Here is a 21,503-nt window from a genome sequence, read left to right on the forward strand (position 1 = left end):
TGTGTCATTCCGCTTGCAAAACACTGCAGATCGGTGAGAACCAGACACTGGGAGCGACACAGCAAAATGTTCAAGTGGGACAATCTGCCTTTGTTGTTCCCCGACCTCCGCCAGGATTAAAGCAAAACCAGAGACAGGAGCAACAGAGAGCTTGCAATGCCGTGCTCTGCAAGAAAAAGTGCCACTCAGAAAGTCACAGCAACGCCATTGTTGCGCTTTTTTTCAGAAAGACCTCCATGCTGTGTGTGTTTGTGTGACTGTGCTGGTCACAGTTAATGCATACTCATCCTCTTTCTTACCACAGTCTGTTGTTGAGTAGCGTCAGTGTCTGAGGTTATGGGCTGCAGAAACAGTTCCTGAGGTGAGATGGGACTCAGAGCCAAAAAGCCGCCCCTGGTCCTGGATATGGAACAGAGAAAACCAGTAAACGCACATCCGTAAAGGGAACTTGCCCACATCTTGAAATCAGATCTGTAGATAAATCTATATTATATAAAGAGAACCCCAAATGGTTATTCTTTACTTTATTTATTTGAGGAACAAAGGACGAAGGAGAAGCAGAAGAATGAAGGGTTACAAATCCATTATAATGTCTCTGGGACTTCACCGCACTACAGTGAGAGCTATTATCTCCCGATGGAAAGCACATTGGGAATAGCGGTGAATCCTCCCGGGGAAAGGCCGGCCTGCCAAAATGTCTCCAAGGGGAAGACGGCAACGCATTGGAAGAAGTCACAAAAGATCTTAAGAGAGATGCTCTGGCAGGATCTGAGCCAAAAACCGACCGGTTAAAACCCACCAATGTGTCGGAAGAAAAGCAGGAGCGGATCAGAGTTCTTCCACAGTGATGGGAAAGAACTGTGTCAAGTTATAGGAAGTATATTGTGAGAATTAATCATTTAGGTTCTCTTTGTATAGTACCATATTTAGCCTAAAGATCTGGAAAAATGTTACTAAAACAGCTTTAAGGAAGAGGGCAAAAGCTTATTAACAAGTAAGACTTGTAAGTAAGACTCACAGGGCCGAGCCGGCGCTGTGGGCCATCATGGGCATCGGTTGGGTGTTGGATAAAATGTCCTCGGGGAGGGCGGCGGTTTCTAGACGGCTTAACATCAAGCTGGTCTTCTGGAATAGAGAGAGACAAAACAAAATCAAATAGATCAGATAGAGTTTGTACTAATTTACATGTTATTTTAAAGTTCACTCGCTGAGCCGACCTGAGCTTCCAGCTGCTGCCTCAGCTTCTTGGCTTTGTTCTGTTTGAAGTAGTCCATTATCATCATGGAGGCGTAGATCTTCCCGACCGTCATGTCCGTATCTGGGTGGGCAGACGCACAAAGTTAACCATCAACGACTCGTTTGTGAGAGCCTTACGCTGACTGGTGCCGCCATACAGTGTGGAGCTAGAGCCAGACCTTTGTTGATCGGTACCAGCAGGTCCAAATTCTTCTGGGGCAGATAAGGCCAAATGATGCTGATCTCCTTTTGCAGTTCAGAATCCAGGGCGATGCGATCCTCTCCACCTGGAACAGTCACATTCAACTAACTATATACACATACTAGGCTCCAAAAATACATTCAAGTTCACTTTATAGCCCAAGATTGACCTCTGACCTCTAGCTATTTTGATCTCCAAAGCCGTGCGTATGAGCGACATCAGCGTGGAAGTGAAGTGCACACTCATGTCTTCATCCACAGGCATGTTCATCAGCACCAACCTCTGAGCAAACAGAGGGGGGAAACAAATGTCACAGTTTCCACGATAGCACATTCTTAAGCAGCGAGGAAGAGCCCATCGTATTCCTCAGTACCTTATAGGCGATCTTGGCGGGACACTTCTTGCCCAGGCCCAGGGGCGGCTGCATGTGCGTCAACATCTCGTACATGGCGGTGTAGTGGATACGACCGCTTCAGGGGCAACCACGGGTGAAGGCAGAAGAAGAAGAAGAAGAAGAAGAAAGAGCATGTGTGTGTCAGGATGTGTGTGTTAGTTACTCCAGCTTGTGTGCTTGGTTAGGATGGGTTAAATTCAGAAAAGAAATGTTGTGTTGTTATGTTGTGAAAACCTTCTACTTCTTCAAATCCAACGCAGATGAAGAAAAACTGCCAGACAACAAAATGATCAAAACATCTGTTATATAAGAGTTATTTACTAAAACCCAATCAGCTCATGCAGCTGGATGTGAACATTTCACACATGTGGACTGCCCTCTGCTGGATACAGATAGAACTTGAAGCTGTGAACAAGCAGCACAATGAAGAAGAAGAAGAGGCCTCACCATGCCAAGCGATCGAATTCCCCCCAGATGCGGACAAACTCATCCAGGTGGTGGGGACCCAGGATTGAGGAATCTCGTGTCAGGTACTCAAAGTTATCCATAATCACAGCCACAAACAGATTCAGCATCTGGAGGGACACGAGAATCCATTTAAGAGACAAAAGAATGGAGGCCATCTCACAGGCAGGAGAGATGTTATCGCTCAAAGCCCTGACCAGGAAGGAGCTGAAGAAGATGAAGGAGACGAAGTAGCAGTAAGCGAAGTCTGTCCCGCAGCCTCCCTCGTGGTCTGGGGACAGTGTGAGAGGGGAGATGGACGTGTCGGGCTCACACTCCCGACCCGACAGGCAGGACAGCATGATCTCCTGCCACGACTCCCCTGTTGCACTCCTGCCATGAACAAACATCCCATTTAGCATCAAAGTGCAATAGAAATAACAGCACACATCCGAAAAGAATCATTTTTATTTTTGACCAGACAAGATGAGATCAGATTTCCTTTTTCTATATAATTTGTTGAGTTTTTTTTCATTTTTAATGACAAGCATCTTGACTTTGTATTATTCTTACTTTTGCATTCTTATTTGTATATTTAGAGTGTTCAGTTATCATTATTTGTACTATTGTATTAGTCGTATTTGAATATTTTCAGTATCATTTGTGTTAGTTTTCATCTTATTTATGTAACTTTTCCCTTTCTGAAGTATTGTGCTACTGTATGTATCCAAAAATGTTGTTTACTTGCCTTATAGTTGCCTTATAAATGTATAAGGAGTGAGATACTTATTTGCGTTTCACATCAACCTGACCTGACACTACAAATCAAAATTGAAGTGGATGTGTATTGTCCCCATTAAAACATAAATGGTTTATGTAAAATAAATGATTAATAGAATTAGAAGACAGTTTGCATGGACGCACCTGAACAGCAGCATCAGTGCGCTGAAAAACGTCTTAAAATTGTTGTGTTGATTGATGTGACTCTCGTCGTTCAACTTGATGTTTCCAAACACCTGCAGAAAAATTAGTCGCTCTGGTGAGATTTTAATTTGACCAAATTATTAAAGTATTCTTTAATGTTTTTACATCATTAATAAAAGATACCTGCATTCCGATTATGGCGTATATGAAGAAAAGCATAGCAATGAGAAGACAGACGTACGGAAGGGCCTGTTAGGGAAAGAGACAGCGACCGGTCATTGATGTGACAACACCAGCCGAGTGTCATGGTCACGTGAGGACGAGGGGAGAAGAGGTCTCACCTTGAAGGACTGGACAAATGTCCAGAGCAGAATACGAATTGTGTAACCTTGTCTCAGCAGCTTGATCAACCTGGCTGCCCGGAAAAGCTTCAGGAAACTCATGTTGATGGTGTTCACCGACTGGGACGGAGAGAGGGTGACACAAAAGAGAGACAGAGAGAGAAAGAGAGCGAGAGAGGCAGACAGAAGGGAGAGACTCGACGGAGGAAACACAGATGGCGAAATTCATCACAACATGACTTACGTTGTGTCTGGAGGCAGGGATCGTAACACACACTTGGAGAGAATGAGCGCTGTGTATGAATCTGGCTATTTTAGTTGTGTGTTGTATTTAGGGTTCGCAACCTTGTGAAAACGATTGGGAGTCTTGGCAGCGTCTTACCTGTAAATCCACAATTATTTCCGTGATGCTGCCAAGTACAGTGATGAAATCAAAAATATTCCAAGTATCTCGGAAGTAGTTCTGCAGGGAGGCGAAAAAAGGAAGAAGATGTTAGTTCTATTTGCAGATATTTGCGTCCTCGGTGGATTTGATTCCAATTCCTGATGCGTCTTTAAATAGTCTGATTCCAACAACCAATGTTCATACTCACCACCAAACCAAAGGCCATGATCTTCAGTATGCACTCCATGGAGAAGAGGACAGTGAAGGCTGAGTTTAGGTGCTTTAGGACCGTGTCGTACGCTGTCGGTGCCGAGTGATACTGAGGGGGAAATAGAGGAAGCGACACAAAGTCACATTGTGTTTCATCACCAAATATGTTAAGATGGATTTTCAAGTTTCAACCTGTTTACTAAGAATGTTGTATATTTTTCATCACAGCCGACTGTTGTTACTTTCTTCAGCAGTTTTGAGCAACATGGCAAAATGCGTCATTGTTGGTGCATTCAGGTGCAGATCAATAAAATTAAGGGGAAATGTCAGGTCCAATTAGAAAAAACACGACAAACCAAATTAGACAAGGGCGCGCACACACACACAGTTAATTGGATAAATGTGGCAGTTTCTTATATTAAAGTTTGCTATTTGGCAGTAAAATGTAAAACCTCAGTGGTGTGTGTTCTCTGTGGGGGCTTTCTCAAAACGACAAGACAACGACAACAACAAGTAGGAAGAAAGGATCGACTGTTTCAGAGAGTGTGTGTGAAGCGTGTGTTGGCACCGTGAAACAGTATTCACCAACCTACACTGACTGACGACGAGGGGGCACCTGAAAATAAAGACGAGGCAAGACGTCTGCGAAACGTGAGCGGCGATGAAGGAAGAGGCGTAATCTGTTTCTATTAAACAAATCGTGCCACACAAAGGGCCTTACCTTCATCATGAGAACCACAGTGTTGAGGGCGATCATGACCAACACTGTGTATTCGAAAGAGGGCGACGCCACAAAGTGCCACAGTCGGTACTGGAAGGTCTTTCTGTTCTGGGGCATGTAGCGTGTCATGGGTTTGGCGCTGATGGTGAAGTCTATGCACGCCCTCTAGTGGACAGAGAGAGACAAACAGTACGAGCCGTGAGTTTAAAGGTGTGACGTTTGTGCCTCGCGTACGCGGATGCACGTTTTTCGACTCGCTCCGCACCTCGTTCTTCTCCAGGCTGCACTCCTGGATCATCTTGTCTCCCTGCTCCTGGAAGGTGATGATGATGAGAGCCACAAAGATGTTGACGAAGAAGAACGGGAAGACCACGAAGTAGACTACGTAGAACACGGACATCTCCATGCGGTTGCCTCGGCTCGGGCCCATGTTCTCCTCGGTAACGTCGGTGGAGTGCTGGAGAACCCTGGCAGGAGAAACGACGAGGAAGAGGAAGACGAAGAGGAGGAATCGTTTTACACGTCACAGCATTCACCTTAACAAAGATAGTGGAATGTCCCAGTGAAAAGCAGACTTACTGAGGCCATCCCTCTCCAGTCGAGACGGTGAAAAGGGTGAGGAGAGCCCAGCAGACGTTGTCGTAGTGGAACTCGTGTCTCCTCCATTCTCTCCTCTTCACCTCCTTCTTGTCTCTGCTGTAGTCTATGTAGTATCCTCTGCAGGGAACACAGGAGGCCGGGGATCACTCAATTCCCAGTTTAACCCAGTGGTTACATACAGAGGCTGTAAACTATTAACGCTGATGTATGAGTTTAGAGTAGCAAAGAGAGTAAGAGTAGGAAAAGGAGAGTGGAAACCCTTTAAGGCTTTAAGAAATATAAGCAGTTATTCAGTTTAACATTCACAGTAAGACTCTGGACATTGTGCATCCACTTACTGGCATTCTTTCTCTGAATTCATGGAGCTGTCAGTGCAATAGAAGAACTTCCCCTTAAAGAGCTGCACCGCGATGACAGCAAAGATGAACATGAAGAGCTGGTACACGATGAGGATGTTCAAGACGTTCTTCAGAGACGTGACCACACAGTCGAAAACAGCCTGCGAGGAGAAGATGGGAAGAATGTCATAAATCTGCGGGATAACAGCACAAAACTGCTAGAAAGGTGCAAACGCCGCCGTACCTTTAGCTTAGGGAGCCTCTTGATGGTTTTGAGAGGTCGCAGAACTCTCAGAACTCTAAGGGATTTGATCGTCTTGATGTCTCGACCTTTGTTGTTCCTGTTGACATTGATACAATATTAAGGAAAGTAATATGTATGCTCACATGCACACACATGGACACGTGGTATGGGCGCGTTTACGACGGCTGGTGTTGAAAGCAAAACGGTGACACTGAAAACTAAAAAAACATGAGCAAAATGTGTCTGTGAGTAATGAGCTCGGGAGGAAATAGAACACAAACACAAACACACTAAATACAGACAAAAATGTGTAAAAATGACAAAGACACGCATCAAAATCAATGAAATATGTGAGAAGCTTATGGGAGAAGTGTGAAAGTTTTACCCCATCACATTCCTGGAAGCCCCAACAGTGATAAAATCCACAGGAACAACAGAGAAATTGAGGCATAAAGAGAGATACACAGTGAGACAACAACCACCACCACCACAACAACAACAACGTAGCAATAAACACACCATCTACTACAGGCCAACAATAGACACCAGAGAAAACTCATTAAGTCATCGTCACACTCATATGCTGCCAAAGACAAAAAGATGAACCAAAGAACTGTTTTTTAAAATCACATTTTTTTGACACAGCTCAGAAATTAAATCAAAATCAGAATTAGCACCATGATGCATTGCTACATCTGCATTTCAGTACCCAGAGGGCCATGCGTGCCTCCTATATTCGCAGTCTGAACGCTTGTCAGCTTTCTAGGCAGCATTTAAAGCTCCACAACGCCGCGTCTTTGAGGGAAGGTCAGTGGCGGCGCTCTGTATGCTCAGAAACGCTTTGCTGCAGTGACTCAGCCGTTAGTCATCAGCAGCCGGCACTTTACCGTGACTCACGTTAGAGCGAAGGCAATCAGAGCTCCCACCACCACGATAAAGTCCAGGATGTTCCACATGTCACGGAAATAGGAGCCATCGTGCAGGATGAGGCCTTGGTCGATCATCTGCAGGAGACACACACCCACACACGCGTACACACACACGCAGAGTCCACAACGTGTTTAATTGACTTTCAGGCGGATTCGTCGGTGTGGTCAAAGTGGAGTTTCTCACCTTAATGATCATTTCAAAGGTGAACACGCCGGTGAAGACGTAATCAAAATAGCGGAGGACCTGGACAAAGATAGCAGCAGAGATAAGAAATATATAAAAATCCTAAATCCCAAAATATATGATGCTCGACGCTTTAATGACTCCTGTGTGTAAAATTTAGTTTGGGTAGAAGACAGGGAGAATAAATCAAATGGAGGGTCTGCTGTAAGAATGGGAAAGATGGAGCGTGACGAAGATTATTCCTCTTCAAGTAAAATCGTTTTGCAATATTTGAGTGTAAAAATCTAAATCAGATGTGTGATACATTCAGATATTTACATTGACTCAAACTGGTTATTATTATTTTGCACTTTTTGTGCACTTAAGTTCCATCCTTCTGTTTCTTTTTAAAGCATCACTCAGGTGTTTTCACTCGTCTCGGCTCATTAGACCTCCATACCTCACAGCTGTGTGTATGCGTGTGTGTGTGTGTGCAGGCTGAGCTTCATTCACGTCTTCGTTTCCTTCAGACATTTTATCTCTAGCTCTATTTTAAGAGAGCAATCAGTGTGTTTATCTCTCCTGCAGCTCGAGGCCGCTTCACCTGACCAAACCCGAGGTGTAAATATAGTAAAAAACGCGGCTGGTTGTTGTTTGATGTTGAATCGCAAGTCCTCGGTGTGTGTGTGTGTGTGTGTCTGTGTGTCTGTGCCCTAAAATCAAAGTAAATGTTTTGCACAGTGGAGTGTGGAAAGACATTCTCCATTGTTTACGTCACGGCTGCCTGCGCTGTAACTCCCACACGGGCCACTGGAGTGATGTCATAAGGTCAGTCGTTACGTTCAGACAACCATGAAATCAGTTTAGATTGTCTCTGTCTCTAACTGTTTATATTACTCTTAACGTAAGAGACTTCAGGGGAGATGGATTTGGATTTGCTTCTGACCTTGTTTCTCTCTGAGCTGGTGCACACGGGGTCCTCCATCGCCAGAGCAATGCTGCTCGCCACGATCACCAGGAGGATGGACATCTCAAAGTAGCGCATTGTCACCACGTAATGGCAAATCCTCCTGATACTGTGGAGAAGTGAAAGGGAGGATTAGACGCACACAAAGTCAGATAAGGAGTGATTTATGGATAGTGAAGTTGTTTCTCAGCATCTCACGGGTTGGAGGCCTTGAAGATGAACATGCTGTCTGGAACCACAGGTTTGGGAGGAAGCGGTAGTTCCTCCTCCTCTGTGTCGTCCCAGTTGTCGTCATCCAGATCGCACTCGTACGCCTCTAACTCTTTGCTGTTCACTGAAACAGGCAGGAGATGATAGTGTTTGGGCTGACAGGCAAACAGACTGTACAGACTGAGCATGTACAGTAGGATGTGTTCTACCTTTCCTGGGCTTGAGCTCCAGCAGCGGTTGTGCGGACATCTCGATCGCCACGCTCCCCTCCGATTTAGATTTGTCACGTTTGGCGACTGGGTGATTTTCGGTATCCATGGCGCTCACGGTGAGCTCCGTGGCCTCCACGCCGGCCTCCACGGGAACGTTATGGCGCTGGTCTGCGTGACCGCCCTCACTCTGCTCTGGCCAAGGACAATCCAGCAGAGAGCCCGGGACCTGCTCACACTGCGGAGGCTCGGGAATGTCCGAGCTGGACACACCGAACAAAAAGCAATCGAGATCAGGGCCACGTTTTGTTGTACTGATCCCTCTTTTTTTAACAGTGGAATTACTCAGTCTTACCTTTGACAATCTTCTCCAACCTCTGCATATGGGTTGATGATACACGTCCCACAGTCATCCTGGACTGACCCTCCATCTGCCTCCTTCTCCTCCCGTTGGTCTTTCTCCTCCCTCTCGTCCAGTATCTTCCTCTCCTGGCTGAGCGACCGCCTGGTTCGGGTCGCCTCGTGCGGCATCTGGGCGCAGTCCAGGCTCTTGGCCTCGCGGTGGCGGTGACGCCTGTGCCGCGGCCCGTCCTCCGGCGCTAGCGAGGGCCTGAACTTACGGGCCATCCTGTGCCTGCCCCCGCCGGTGGTAGGCCGGTGGTTGGCGCCTCCTGTTTTCTCCTCGGTCAGGTTCACCAAGGGCAAGGGTCCGGCCCCTGGTGGTTCGGGAATGGTTCCGGACATGGGAGGCTCGGGCAGGGGCATGCCCACGGACACAGGGGACTCTGACAGGTGACCCGGGCTGGCCTCTGGGGACAGGGTGGCGCCCTGGTGGGTGACGCCAGGAGTTTCGGCAGTGTCCTCCACGGGGTTGCTGAGTAGCTCCTCCCGGCTCGCTATCTGACGACGTTTGCGTAGCTGGTTGGCTCTCTGCTCCCACACAGACTGCTTCACCTTCCGCCTTCTGTCGCGGCGGTTGACATAGACGCCGGGGCCAGTGAGGGGCGGCTCATCATCGTCTCCCGCTGCGCCCTCGGGGTCCTCTGGGAAGTTTGGTCGGCCCCGATGGATCGCACGTTTTCTGTACAGGTAGGGTCTTCTCCTCCCGCTAAAGAGCACAATCATTTTGCCATCACTTTTGGGTCTGAGTTTTTAAGAATTGCTGGCAAGAAACATCAAAACTATTGTCCACATAGCATACAAGTTATAAAAAAACAAAACAGCAATAAAGAAACAAATGAAAATTGCAAGAAAATGCAATTTTCTGTGAGTTAAAAATGCTAGTTGATTATTAAGATGAATAGGTTCCCATGGAAAATATGCAAAATGCAAATGTTAAATCATTTCAGGCTAAATAATGCAGACATCCAAAAGGTCAAAAAATGAAAATATCTGAGAATTAAGGACAGAAAAAAAGGAAAAAGAAAGGAAAACCCACAAAAACTAAAAAGGGAAAGTGCAAGATTAAAATACAGACATATTGTTAGGTGTAGAAAATAATCTCTATAATCGAGGAGGGAGGGAACTCAGGGAGAAATTCTTGGTGACAGAGATACGATTTTACTTACTGGTATTCACTCTTTAGGTGTCCATGTAATCAATGAGTGATTATTTGGAAACAAGACATTAGTGTTTTCCAACATACACAGAACAATTTTGTTGTGACACAGACCAAAATACAGAATAAACACAGTAAAGACTGAAGTTCAACCTTACAAGGCTTAATGAACGATGGAGTTCAATAAGAGAAAAAGATTTCTTACAATATTTTGGTCAGTGTCACATCACAGGTATAAAACGAGACAACATGGTGGAACCTGGAAAAACACAGGCATACACATCAAAAATGCCATCTTGATAACTGTGACAGTGTACAAGACTAACATTCAAATATGTAACAGACAAATGATACATTCAGTGTTTACAGACAGTCTAAGCAGGTGTCTTGGCTGTTTTTCGTGCTGCTTCTTGCTCGTGTTTGAGGAAGTTTAAACCCGGCGCCTGGGTGATTTTAACGAGTTTGCATGTTTGAGTTCATTCGCCTTTTTCCAAAGCACACAGAAGGATTTTCAAAGGCTTGCAAAGACTTAAAACCTGCATGGGATTCTCACTGAAGGCAGCTTTTAGTTTGTCTAAAGGGGTTTTAAGTTGGAATTATGCAGATTTGAGGGTCTCTTTCTTTAGCTTTAGTGTATATTAATCCACTTCTGATCTCCCTTGCAGCAGCACTGCTGTGTACACTCAGTGAAAAAAAGCCTTAGTTACTGTCTCTTTCTATCCCGTCTGAGCATGTTTTTTTCAGGATTAACCTCTTACGCTTTTGAGGTTGATGCGTTACATCAACACAAAACAAAATCAATCTGAATACGAAATGCGCTTTGGAAAATTGACAGCAATGTAAGAAACAGTATGTGCAATTTGAAGCTAATGGACAGAAACATGCAAACCAACTCATATGAGACGGGTTAGGATTCCAGCATGTGTGCAACTCTGCAGCTTTTTAGGAACAGTTGCTTTACTGAGCCAATTCTGCCTCTGATGGTCATATTCACTGAGTCCGTGTCATCAGGCTTGCCAGTGTTACAATGTGAACGCTGGCCAAAGTCTAACACGCTCCAATATGTGCCTCCCTCTCACCACAGAGTGACACATTTGAGCCGCTGTTCCCAGCAACAGTTGGAAACGCTTCCTGTTCTCCACCTCCGAATGCATGAATCATTGGACCTGCAGGGAAACCACGCAGGTCACAGCGTGGAACGATGTCTCTCACAGAGAAAACAAGGCCCCCGACATATCTGACCTCTAACCTGTAATCTGCAGAGGCTCAGCTTTACCGCCAACCGCAAACACTGTACTGCCGTTCTACAATGGAACAATCAGCATTTTCCCCACAGCGTCCGTGTTTAAGTCCAAGTTTAAGTCTTACTTATTTCCACCTGCTGCAAAAACCCAAACTACTGTAATCAAATTGACCATTATCTCCAAAAAGAGAGATGATTTGATTAAAGTGTCACACACTGAAGGGAAATTGAAAAGAAATACTTATTGGCTTTGACTGCTGCGTTATTGAGTCACTTACTCGGATATCAAGCCATCTCTGCCCCTGGCGTATCTCTGGTTGAAGAATTCCTCTTCCTCTTCTTCATCCTGGCAAAGACATCATTAATGCACACACAGGACACAGTCTGTAAGCACCCGCAGTGGTTATTTCAATCAATTAGTACACTTTTAATGTACTTTAATACAAATATATGTCAGAAACATTTTGATTAATTAGGCAATGGGTGAAAACAAACCTTTGTCAGTTCCTGAGCGTTTGCCAGATTATCCACAGCGATGGCCAAGAACACATTCAGCAGTGTGTCTGTTAACAAGGCAGTTAAGAACCATTGGGATGTAAATAAAACCTCTTCTAAACTTCTAACCTTGAATATATTTAATAATTAAAATGCTTATTTTAAAGGTGTAGAGGTCCACTGAATAGATTTAGATGGTGATCAAGGATACAGTTTCCAAACAGGGTGAGCACTATGAAGTAGATAGACGACCACATGCCGTACTGCACACCACCCTGGGAGCGAATCCCATTGTACATCACCTCGTTCCAGTCTTCACCGGTCAAAATCTGAAGATTGAATGGATAAAATTGAATAATTAATAGACAAGTAGTGCTTAAAGTGCAAATATTTGTGGATGTAATGTAAAAGTCGACATGGCGTGGAGGCATGGAGTGTTAATAGTGAGATAAGCGATGGCGTCTGTACTGATGGAAGCGTTATTTGACAGCACAAATAGGTTTTTGCAGCCGATCAGACGGGGATTCGTTCATGTTTCACTTGACTGATATCCATGCGCGCATATGTGGGCACGGATGTGTGGGATGATAGCAGAGAGGCAGGGGTGGGGGAGCGAGTGAGCAGAGTTGTTTAATCTGCGCCTGGGGTGAGAAAATATCCCAGGGTGCAATGTGTCATGTAGAGCAGCGCAGAGCGAGGGGGGGTTGGGGGTGGGGGGGCTTGAGGGGGGGTGGGTTTGGGGTCTGCAGAAGCCAAACCTGAAACACTGTCATGATGGCAGCTGGAAACGTGTCAAAGTTGGTGGGAGTGTAATCTTCAAAGATGAACCTAGAGGGAAGATGGAAAAGCAAGGTCAGATATGACCAGAGAAGAAAGGGAGGAGGACGAGAAGGAGGAGGAGGAGGAGGAGGAGGATGCAGAGCTATATTTGTCCGGGTATGTCATTTCCTCTCTCCTCCATCAAAGTCTCCATTGAAGAAACGGCTCCTCAGCTCGCGGCTTCTGTTTCAAAACAGCGGCGAGAGGAATGATGTGGGTTTAAAAGCAAAATGCTAATCGGCACTACAGATGAAGCGATAGAATAGAGATGCATAACCAGTGGCAGGAGAAGAACTCAAACCCTTTACTCAAGCAAATACCACAGTGATAAAATACTCTCGTCCACATCCAACAACACGTCCACAAGTAAACCTAAGTATTAATGGTACAACCTGTTAAAGTATCATAATGGTTCTTATCAGAGTGTAGAAGTATTATAGCACCTAGAAATAAAAAACACTGGACACCCACCAGCTTTGCAGGAGAAGATACATTAAATACTAACACAAATAATCAAGACTGAAAGGACAAATAGCCAAAACAAAACCACATAATCTATGTTTTTAACCACAAAAAAAACCTATTTCTCCTTTTTTGTGAATTCACATCACTTTCAGATCCGATGAAGCTGTTACACACTCACTCCCACACAGAGTCAGAATCTGGATTTACCGCCTCTTAACTCACCTTCCTCCAAAAAGCTGCATCCCCAGCAGAGCAAACACCACAATGAAGAGGAAGAGGAGAAACAGCAGGCTGATGATGGACTTCATAGAGCTCATGAGGGACACGACCAGGTTCCTGAGAGAGGCCCAATATCTGACGAGAAAGACGTAGCACAAGAAGATTAAACCCAGGAAGTACTTCATATTGTGCGAGAACAGGCACAGAGTTTCCCTACTTACTTGGTGATCTTGAAAATTCTCAGAAGTCTCAATGCCCTCAGAACACTGATGCCAAACGACATACCAGGTCTGAAGAAACCCCAAACCACCTCAAAGATGCTGCCAACAATCACCTGTGGATGAGAGCAGCCACACATGAACACACATCCATCGCGAACACCAAGAATCTTTGCTCTTTCCTGCAGTTTTTATGTTGCTTAATTACAGTAATCGGTAAGTAGAACAGAACTACTTAAAGCAATTTCCACAAATGTTCTATATATGACTCACCCCACAGTCAAAGCAGTTGAAAGATGAATGGAAGTACAGTCGGAAACCCAGACCGTACATTTTCAAAAACATCTCGGCCAAAAAAAGCCCCAAGAAAACAAATTCTGCATAGTCTGAAGACGAGAAGAAAAAGACAATCAAACAAAAAAGCATGAACTCAAGCGCATTTGTTTTTTCAGAGATTGTTTTTAAACTCGTGAGTCTGACAACCCACAGAGGAAGATCGTCAGCCAGTCGGGCTGGTTGTGGTGGACGATTGCCACGCAGATGGTGTTGAGAGCCACTAGACTGAGCACCATTAGGTAGAAAGTGTCCGTCTTCACCATGCGGCGGATGGAGATGCGCAACATGCGTTCTTTGCGGCGCAGGTAAGCGGCGGGGCCACGCCGGCCGCTGCGGAAATTTGCCCTCGATCGAGACATGCCTGAAGAAGAGAGAGAGAGAAAGAGAGAGAGACGAAGAGGAAGGGTTTTCACCAAAGTTTACTCATGCAGAGCAAAGTGGGACACACAACCGGAGCCCATTTCAACTGCACGATGACATTTTGATCGTGGGAGAAAAAAGTTGCGCGTATGACTTTGATCAACACTGTGGCTTTGTTTACCAAACTTGGCCATAGACAGCGAAGCTATATCCGGCCTTTGGCTACACGGACTGTGCTTGTTCCTCTGAGGCCCACATTGTCCTTTAAACTGTTATCTAAGTTTACTAAATCGAGGGAGCAAATGTTCCAGTTTGACATATACTGTATGTACGACCTGACACTAGCCATCAAACTGACTTGACCTTATTAGTGGATTATTAACATTTTAAACAAATATATGAGTGAAATAATTGGGGGCAGTGCTGAATCTTTCACTCACTGGCTGTGGACATGGCCTTGTCGTCCCCGGGCGCTCCTCTGCGGGCTCCAGTCTTCTTACTGGCTCTCTTCAGCACTAAAAGATCCCCCACAAAAAAACAAAGTTAACCAGGAAATCTGAGGTAATAAAAAAAACAAAACATGAATGAAAATCTAAATCTAAAGCAGCAAAAAGCTTCTGTTACACGTCACTTAAACAAATGAAATAAGCTCAGTGTTATTCTCATTTCGACTCATAATGACTCACCTCTTTTAAGTGCTTTAGGTAATATTGTACGTGTTGTTAGTGAACAAACACCTCAGTGGGCTCATGCATACTTTACTGTATCTGTACGTACACTGCAGAACCAATGATGCTTTGGTGATGTAACACACTGAACATGTAACTTACCATCCAACGGTGATCTACCTGAACTCTTATTCTCCTCTGCAAGCATTACCTCCTCTGTAATACACACAACAAACCTGGAGGTTACACACACACACACACACACACTTATTTGCATTCAATAAAATCCCAATTTAAAGCACGAGACTGTGAAATGTTGGGGTTCTTGTGTACGTCTGCAAATATTTACAGAGACTGCGTGACCTTCTTCAGAGACACATCACTTGTTCTCTCTTGCATTCTCTCGCTCCCTCTCTCTCTCTCCCCTTCTCTCTCTCTTCCCACACTCACCCAAACACACGCATGCATAAATATGCAGCTCTCTCACACACACACACACAAGCACGCAAACATGCAAATGTGCGTGCAGATATACATGCGCACAAATTTGAGTCAGTGAGTCAGTATCACCTTTTTCTCACCCTACTTGCGTGGGAGCCCAGCGATGTAGATTAGCATTACAGTACTGAGTGAGCAAGTCAACAAAGCTACTGGAGTTATGAAAACTCTGAAAGCGTCCGCAGCAGAGACGATCTTCTCTCCTAAAGTACCAAACTAAATGCACAGATCTATACTTTCGAAGCATTCGAGATAGAAACTCTGATAAAAACCCATAATTGGTCATTGTGAGGGATATTTTCTCTTGCTCACTGGATCGTTTTCACCTTCAAATGTCTCCTTTAAACATGGTTTCCAGTACCTGCCCTGTCTATCCACGCTCTGTATCCGTTCAGTTCTCGTTCCACCTGCTGCTGGCGCCGCAGCTTCATGAAGGCTCTCCTGTTCTCCACCCTCTCCCTCTCCTTGGCAAATTCCCTTAAAAGAGAAAAGCACAGAAAACCTCTACTAACCCGTAACAGACAGACGGAAGACGCAAAGACCAGTGTCACACTCACCCAGAGAGGACACCCAACACCAGGTTGAGCACAAAGAAGGAGCCGATGATGATGAGAGGGATGAAGTAGATCCAGTTCCATGTGGGACCCAAGGCATCATTGGTCTGAAATTAGATTTTTATTGGTAACATTCGCCGCGATCAGTGTGATGCGTTCAGGTTCATTTACTTTATGCGTACTGAACCAGGTGGACTCACATTATAGAGAACAGCTGTCCATCCCTCCATGGTGATGCACTGGAAGACGGTGAGCACGGCGAACAGGATGTTGTCAAATTGGGTGATGCCGTCGTTGGGGCCGATCCAGGTGTCGTTGCAGTCGTACCTCTCCGGACACTTCCTCACTCCGCAGGCGAACGCCAACTCGGACGAATCAACCGTTTCATTGTCTGATATAAATACAAATCACAACTGTTGTTTCTGTACCGATGCACATTGGTATAGTAATCTGGGCAGTTCGCCATGTTTGTTATAACCGACTGCTCCATTCACAGAATCTATACCACAAGCACGCCGAGCAGATTGACACCTCGCACATACTTTACTCTCTTACCAGCTGTCACACGTATACTAGCAACTGGACACGCTGTTTGTCCTGGAGACATTTTGTCACACATCCAAGTACCTGGCAGATCTGAAGCATTAATCCTTAGGTGATTATTTTGTGCCTTCTGTCCCCAAAATAAGAGAGACCTTTGTAGTTTGTCCCTGAAATATTAGAGACATTTGTATTTTCTCCTGCAGTAAGAGTCTAAATGAAATGATGCATTTTATACATGACACACTTTAATTATTGCAGCTTTAAATCTCCAGCCTTGAGTAGAGGCTTGACAGTAAATACTGTGGTGCAGCTTGTGATTACAGAGTAGTTGTTGACTAATTAAGCAGAAGCTAAATCAGCCGCCCCAGACCAACGGCTCTAATAATACCTCTGAGCTCGCTGCTGCTGTGATGGACAAACCCTCAGCGTCTCAAACAAAGACACCCGCACCTTCTGTTTGAGAAAAGGAAGTGACACCAGGCGCTTTATACGCATATCACATCACGCAGCAATACCACGTCAGAGTTTGTGGCATGGAGACAGACGCCACTTTCCAAGATTTTAGTTTGGTGATAGTTGTTATCATCGATGTTTTTTTGTTTCGCTCAATTTCTGCTGTTGGTCGCTTTGGTGTTTTCTATCGTTTCACTGAATGCATTGTTAACAGCCTAAATCTGGGTGAAAATACGCCACCAAGCAACAACATTTACCTAGAGATGCAGGATGCGGTGCCAACGCTTGTGTGAAAGTGTTTTCTGGGGATTTTTTTTGATAATAAAAACGTGTGCACTCCCACCAGCTCAGGCCTGAATCCAGAGCTTTTCTCTCTCCTTTGTCTCTCTCTCCCGTCTCATTCCTTTCACACCGTCTAAACAATGAATTAATCCAAACCACTCGTATTATTTCCCACAATGCGCCCATAAATACAATTAAATGCTTGTAGTCGGTTCATTCTAATCAGCGTCTGCTAGCGTTGAGCGCCGAACGTACCGAAGATTTCCCCGGTCGGCAGGCAGGTCTGATGAAGCTTCCCGCTGTAGAACTCCAAGCCGATGATGGCAAACATGAGGATGGCGAAGAACAAGAGGAGGCCGATCTGGAGCAGGGGGATCATGGCCTTCATGATGGACTTCAGGACAATCTGCAGGCCTGAGGAACGAACAAACAGCATCGGCGTCAAGGATAAACACACATTTGATCTAATTTACTCCACAACAGCCTTTGATTGGTTGTCACACACATCAAATAGTGAATTATCCGTATTTTCAAAAGCAGCAATATGCCCTTAAGCTGTTGCCCTACAAATATTTATGTAAAATCATAGATCCTTTGACTTCCAGTCTGTTCTGCTGCTGCCGAATAGACAACAGCAGCGTCAGACTGTAGCAAAATACATCAACAGACTCCAGATCAGTGTTGTTATCACAGCAGGTCACACGGTGCAGCTTTAAAGGCAAACCAAGAGACTCACTCGGGATCCCTGAGACCAGCTTGAGAGGTCTGAGGACTCGCACGGCCCTCAGGGTCCGAAGGTCCACCGGGATGTCTATGTGAGCGCCGGCAGTGGCCAGGATCCTAGTGAGCAACACACACAAACACACACACAGGAGAAACATTAGGCAGATAATATGTCCACGTATTTGTTTCTGATAGCCATCATTATTTACATTACAAACGCCTTGAAATGGAAAAACAAATTTAGATGAAAAGATATTATGCAACAGCGATGCAACAAAAAAAAATCCATTTCATTAACACACACACAGATTTTGGGTTAAATAATTAAGGCCTTTTAGGGAGATAATCGACCGCTTCTCGTGTGGAAGGGTGAGCAACCAAAAGAGAGAGAGAGAGAGAGAGAGAATCCAGGGCCACACACACCTGGCAGGCATCGCTACTCACATCTGCCCGCACACACACACACACACACACACACACACACACACACACTCACACTCACACACTGATGTCTCTCCACCTACACACAAACACTGAAAAGCAGCATCCAGCAGCAGCACTGACAGCCGTTTACCGAGGTACAGCAGGAAACACATTTGTTTCTTTTAACGATGACAAAACTACAGGAGGCAGACGACAGCGCGGAGGAAATATTGAGGCGCTGATGTCGCCTGTATGTGCGTGTGTGTTCTAACACATCTGTGACAATCTCGCTATGGGAATTGAGCATTCAGTTAGAGAATGTTTTGCAGTCTCAACTCATTATAGCCCGAGAGCCTTTAACGCTTTCACTGATGAGTTCGATCTCCGATGCTAATTTGCCAAGAAATTGTTTAAGTCAACTGTGAAAATTATCCGAGAAATAATTTGAAACACACACACAAACACACAGGCGCACACGCAAATGAATAAAATCTTTGGACAGTGCTGAGAAGTATGGGGGAGGGTGTGTGTGTATGTGTGTGTGTGTGTGTGTGTGGTGAAGCAGGGGGTAGAAAGCACATGGCAAGAACTCAAGTGTGGGCCCACGCAAACTCTCTCCTGAAAGCGGGAGTGGGAGGGAGAGAGGCTGAGTGAGCGGGTGAGCAAGCAAGCGAGTGGGTGAATGAGTGAGGGTGATCACGTGACTGAACTGATAAGTCATCATCATTATTATTACTATTATCATTCATTTTTTACAACAACCTCATCTTGAAATATTATATTTCCCAATATTAATGTTATAATGACCTGAAACACTTCATTTCTATATATGCTGGTCAATTTAGATGAAGAGGAAGCAAAGGAAGAAGAGGAGAAATGACCAGATGACAATCATGCATTGGGTTAAATGATTACCACACATTTCATTTCATTAGTGAGAACACATGCACACTAATAATGCAGTTATCAGCGGATTTATAACAATAATCAAATTACTGCATCTGTTATGTCAACAAATGATCTGATTATCTTAATTAGATTGAATTAAGAATTAGCAGTAAACAGACCTAGATTACATGTTGCTCTCTCTATCCACATTAGCCTGATCCTGTGTGTGATTCTGCACACAATTAAATATTAAATCTAATCAAATTAATTAATCAGCACAGTAAATCAACATGAAATGCATCCGTGTAAATCAGATAAGTGAATTATTCTTGCCAGAAATCGTAACTGTAGCTTTAGTATGCATGTGAGTGAGTGAGTGAGTGAGTGAGTGAGTGAGTGTGTGTGTGTGAGTGTGTGTGCAGGCAGCAGAGGTGGGAGTCTTGAGGAAACAGCCTTCAAACCAAACACCCTGAACAAAGACAGGCAGCAGCAGCAGCAGCAGCAGCAGCACGGCTCCATCAAGGCAGCACTCTGAGCCAAACAATTCAAAGAAAGCTCCACCATAATTAAAGTGAAAATATCGTGCGGTTGCGGTCGATCACTGATAACACACAGGGGGACGTTTTTCATGCGTCTTAAAAGCGCAAATAAACAGTATTTAGGTTAAGAACACGGAATGGAAGCGTTGCAAGTAGGTCCACGTCTGAGCTGACGGGGATTTAAATTGTACGTTTCAGCCTCAGATGTTTTGCTTTTCCAGCCCTCCCCCATACAAAACTATAGCTGTGAACAACACACACACACGTATGACACATCCAAACTAAGTAAGTGGCTTGTGAACGTCAACATGCTTAAGATCTACATACATTCCTCAGCAGTTGGTGCACCTTTATTGAGGCATCTCCAATCACTGAAATGACTCTCACTTGACTCCCATTTGAATCTGAGGACACCAAACTACCCTCACATGGCTCCCTCTGATCCAAGGAGTCATCTGGACCAATCTGGACCAATCAGTTACACTGCTACTGCTCCGTATCCAAAACAGAGCTAAAGCTAGGGAGAATAGTCAGAATTTCCCAGTAGAAAATAGTTATTCTACCCCCCTAGTGGTCAAATTGATCAACGGCGCTTATGCTTTGCCAGCGCCACATGAAAAAAAACTACCGCATGGGTGCAGGAGCGGAACCTGTAATACTACAAGGGGTTGGAAAAGGCAAACACATGAATTCAGTGCCAACCCTCACATCATCACCACATCGGGCCTTTCACACACACACACACACCAAAAGCAGTGCGTAACACACACACACACACACAACGCTCAAGAGTCCATATCAGTGTTATTACTGAGAGGCGAATCTCATCCTCGTTGGCTCTTTAAGTGAAGCACCGTTGCACAGCATTATACCAATCTGGCTCTGGAGAGGCTGAATTCATTACAAGCACAGAATGCAGCCTCTCCCACACACCTCCACCTACATGCTGAACACCACCAAAACACACCAGTAATCAGCAGCATCACGTTGCTCACCATTTCAGCAAAGTTCTGCTTATTGGTAATGCAATGCTCAATACATCATCGCTGGAAAATAAAGTCTTATAGCTGCTTTGTTGTGTTGGGATTGGATTTAAAGCAGGTATTTATTCAGTGTTAGGATTTAAATGAGAGGTCAGGGGTGTGTTTGTCCCAAAGCAAATACACACCTGAGACTGTGGGACTGTTTATCAGGTTCAATTTAGAGTGCAAAATTAGAGCTGAGACCACTGTAACCCCAGAGCTCCTGACACGTTACACATAATATTGATGAGATGCTGAAATTTGTCCTCAAAAACACACTTTTGACCGCAATTTGACAGCATTGAGCTTACAGATGTGCACTGGGAGAGGCATTCAGTGACAGGTTTAATTGCAATATCAGTTATAATCTTATTATACTGACCCGCCTACACAAATAACACTTTAGGAGACACACACACACACACACACACACACACACACACACACACACACACACACACACACACACACACACATTGAGTGACTGGGACAAAAATTGCTCTGATGTGGAAAGACAGACTCACATGTGTGAGAAGAGTCTCAGCCATGTGTGTGTCTGTCTTTGTGCCAGATGGCTAATGAATCACGCCGAACTCCCACCCACCCAGTTGTATTATTCATCCTGTCTAAAGAGCAACAGTTTTAGAAAAGTGTCACACTTTGAAAGAGAGATAGCAGCC

The 21,503-nt window shown here is 44.9% G+C and overlaps 1 protein-coding gene across 1 annotated transcript in view; it reads right to left on the minus strand.

The window, feature by feature from the left end:
* Positions 1-21,503, minus strand: part of cacna1eb (calcium channel, voltage-dependent, R type, alpha 1E subunit b) — a 35,510-nt gene that overhangs the window by 4,036 nt on the left and 9,971 nt on the right. The window contains exons 4-43 of the mRNA XM_076144580.1: positions 17,965-18,068; positions 17,484-17,642; positions 16,151-16,341; positions 15,954-16,057; positions 15,758-15,873; positions 15,061-15,114; positions 14,671-14,745; positions 14,022-14,231; positions 13,808-13,920; positions 13,538-13,650; positions 13,320-13,451; positions 12,572-12,641; positions 12,025-12,142; positions 11,814-11,881; positions 11,597-11,664; positions 8,873-9,625; positions 8,518-8,780; positions 8,297-8,432; positions 8,078-8,207; positions 7,153-7,212; positions 6,937-7,043; positions 6,425-6,436; positions 6,040-6,136; positions 5,796-5,956; positions 5,437-5,574; positions 5,123-5,324; positions 4,858-5,022; positions 4,135-4,245; positions 3,924-4,004; positions 3,542-3,661; positions 3,384-3,449; positions 3,201-3,292; positions 2,495-2,669; positions 2,280-2,407; positions 1,812-1,908; positions 1,615-1,720; positions 1,416-1,523; positions 1,218-1,318; positions 1,019-1,125; positions 300-399 (exon numbers count right to left, since the gene is read on the minus strand). Coding sequence (XP_076000695.1) covers positions 300-399; positions 1,019-1,125; positions 1,218-1,318; positions 1,416-1,523; positions 1,615-1,720; positions 1,812-1,908; positions 2,280-2,407; positions 2,495-2,669; positions 3,201-3,292; positions 3,384-3,449; positions 3,542-3,661; positions 3,924-4,004; positions 4,135-4,245; positions 4,858-5,022; positions 5,123-5,324; positions 5,437-5,574; positions 5,796-5,956; positions 6,040-6,136; positions 6,425-6,436; positions 6,937-7,043; positions 7,153-7,212; positions 8,078-8,207; positions 8,297-8,432; positions 8,518-8,780; positions 8,873-9,625; positions 11,597-11,664; positions 11,814-11,881; positions 12,025-12,142; positions 12,572-12,641; positions 13,320-13,451; positions 13,538-13,650; positions 13,808-13,920; positions 14,022-14,231; positions 14,671-14,745; positions 15,061-15,114; positions 15,758-15,873; positions 15,954-16,057; positions 16,151-16,341; positions 17,484-17,642; positions 17,965-18,068 — 5,311 coding nt within the window. The remainder of the gene's footprint in view (positions 1-299; positions 400-1,018; positions 1,126-1,217; positions 1,319-1,415; positions 1,524-1,614; positions 1,721-1,811; positions 1,909-2,279; positions 2,408-2,494; positions 2,670-3,200; positions 3,293-3,383; positions 3,450-3,541; positions 3,662-3,923; positions 4,005-4,134; positions 4,246-4,857; positions 5,023-5,122; positions 5,325-5,436; positions 5,575-5,795; positions 5,957-6,039; positions 6,137-6,424; positions 6,437-6,936; positions 7,044-7,152; positions 7,213-8,077; positions 8,208-8,296; positions 8,433-8,517; positions 8,781-8,872; positions 9,626-11,596; positions 11,665-11,813; positions 11,882-12,024; positions 12,143-12,571; positions 12,642-13,319; positions 13,452-13,537; positions 13,651-13,807; positions 13,921-14,021; positions 14,232-14,670; positions 14,746-15,060; positions 15,115-15,757; positions 15,874-15,953; positions 16,058-16,150; positions 16,342-17,483; positions 17,643-17,964; positions 18,069-21,503) is intronic.

Source organism: Genypterus blacodes, unplaced genomic scaffold (genome assembly GCF_046128005.1).
Source record: "Genypterus blacodes isolate CSIRO-AG114 ecotype Tasmania unplaced genomic scaffold, CSIRO-AGI_Gbla_v1 ptg000029l_1, whole genome shotgun sequence".
Classification (NCBI taxonomy): domain Eukaryota; kingdom Metazoa; phylum Chordata; class Actinopteri; order Ophidiiformes; family Ophidiidae; genus Genypterus; species Genypterus blacodes.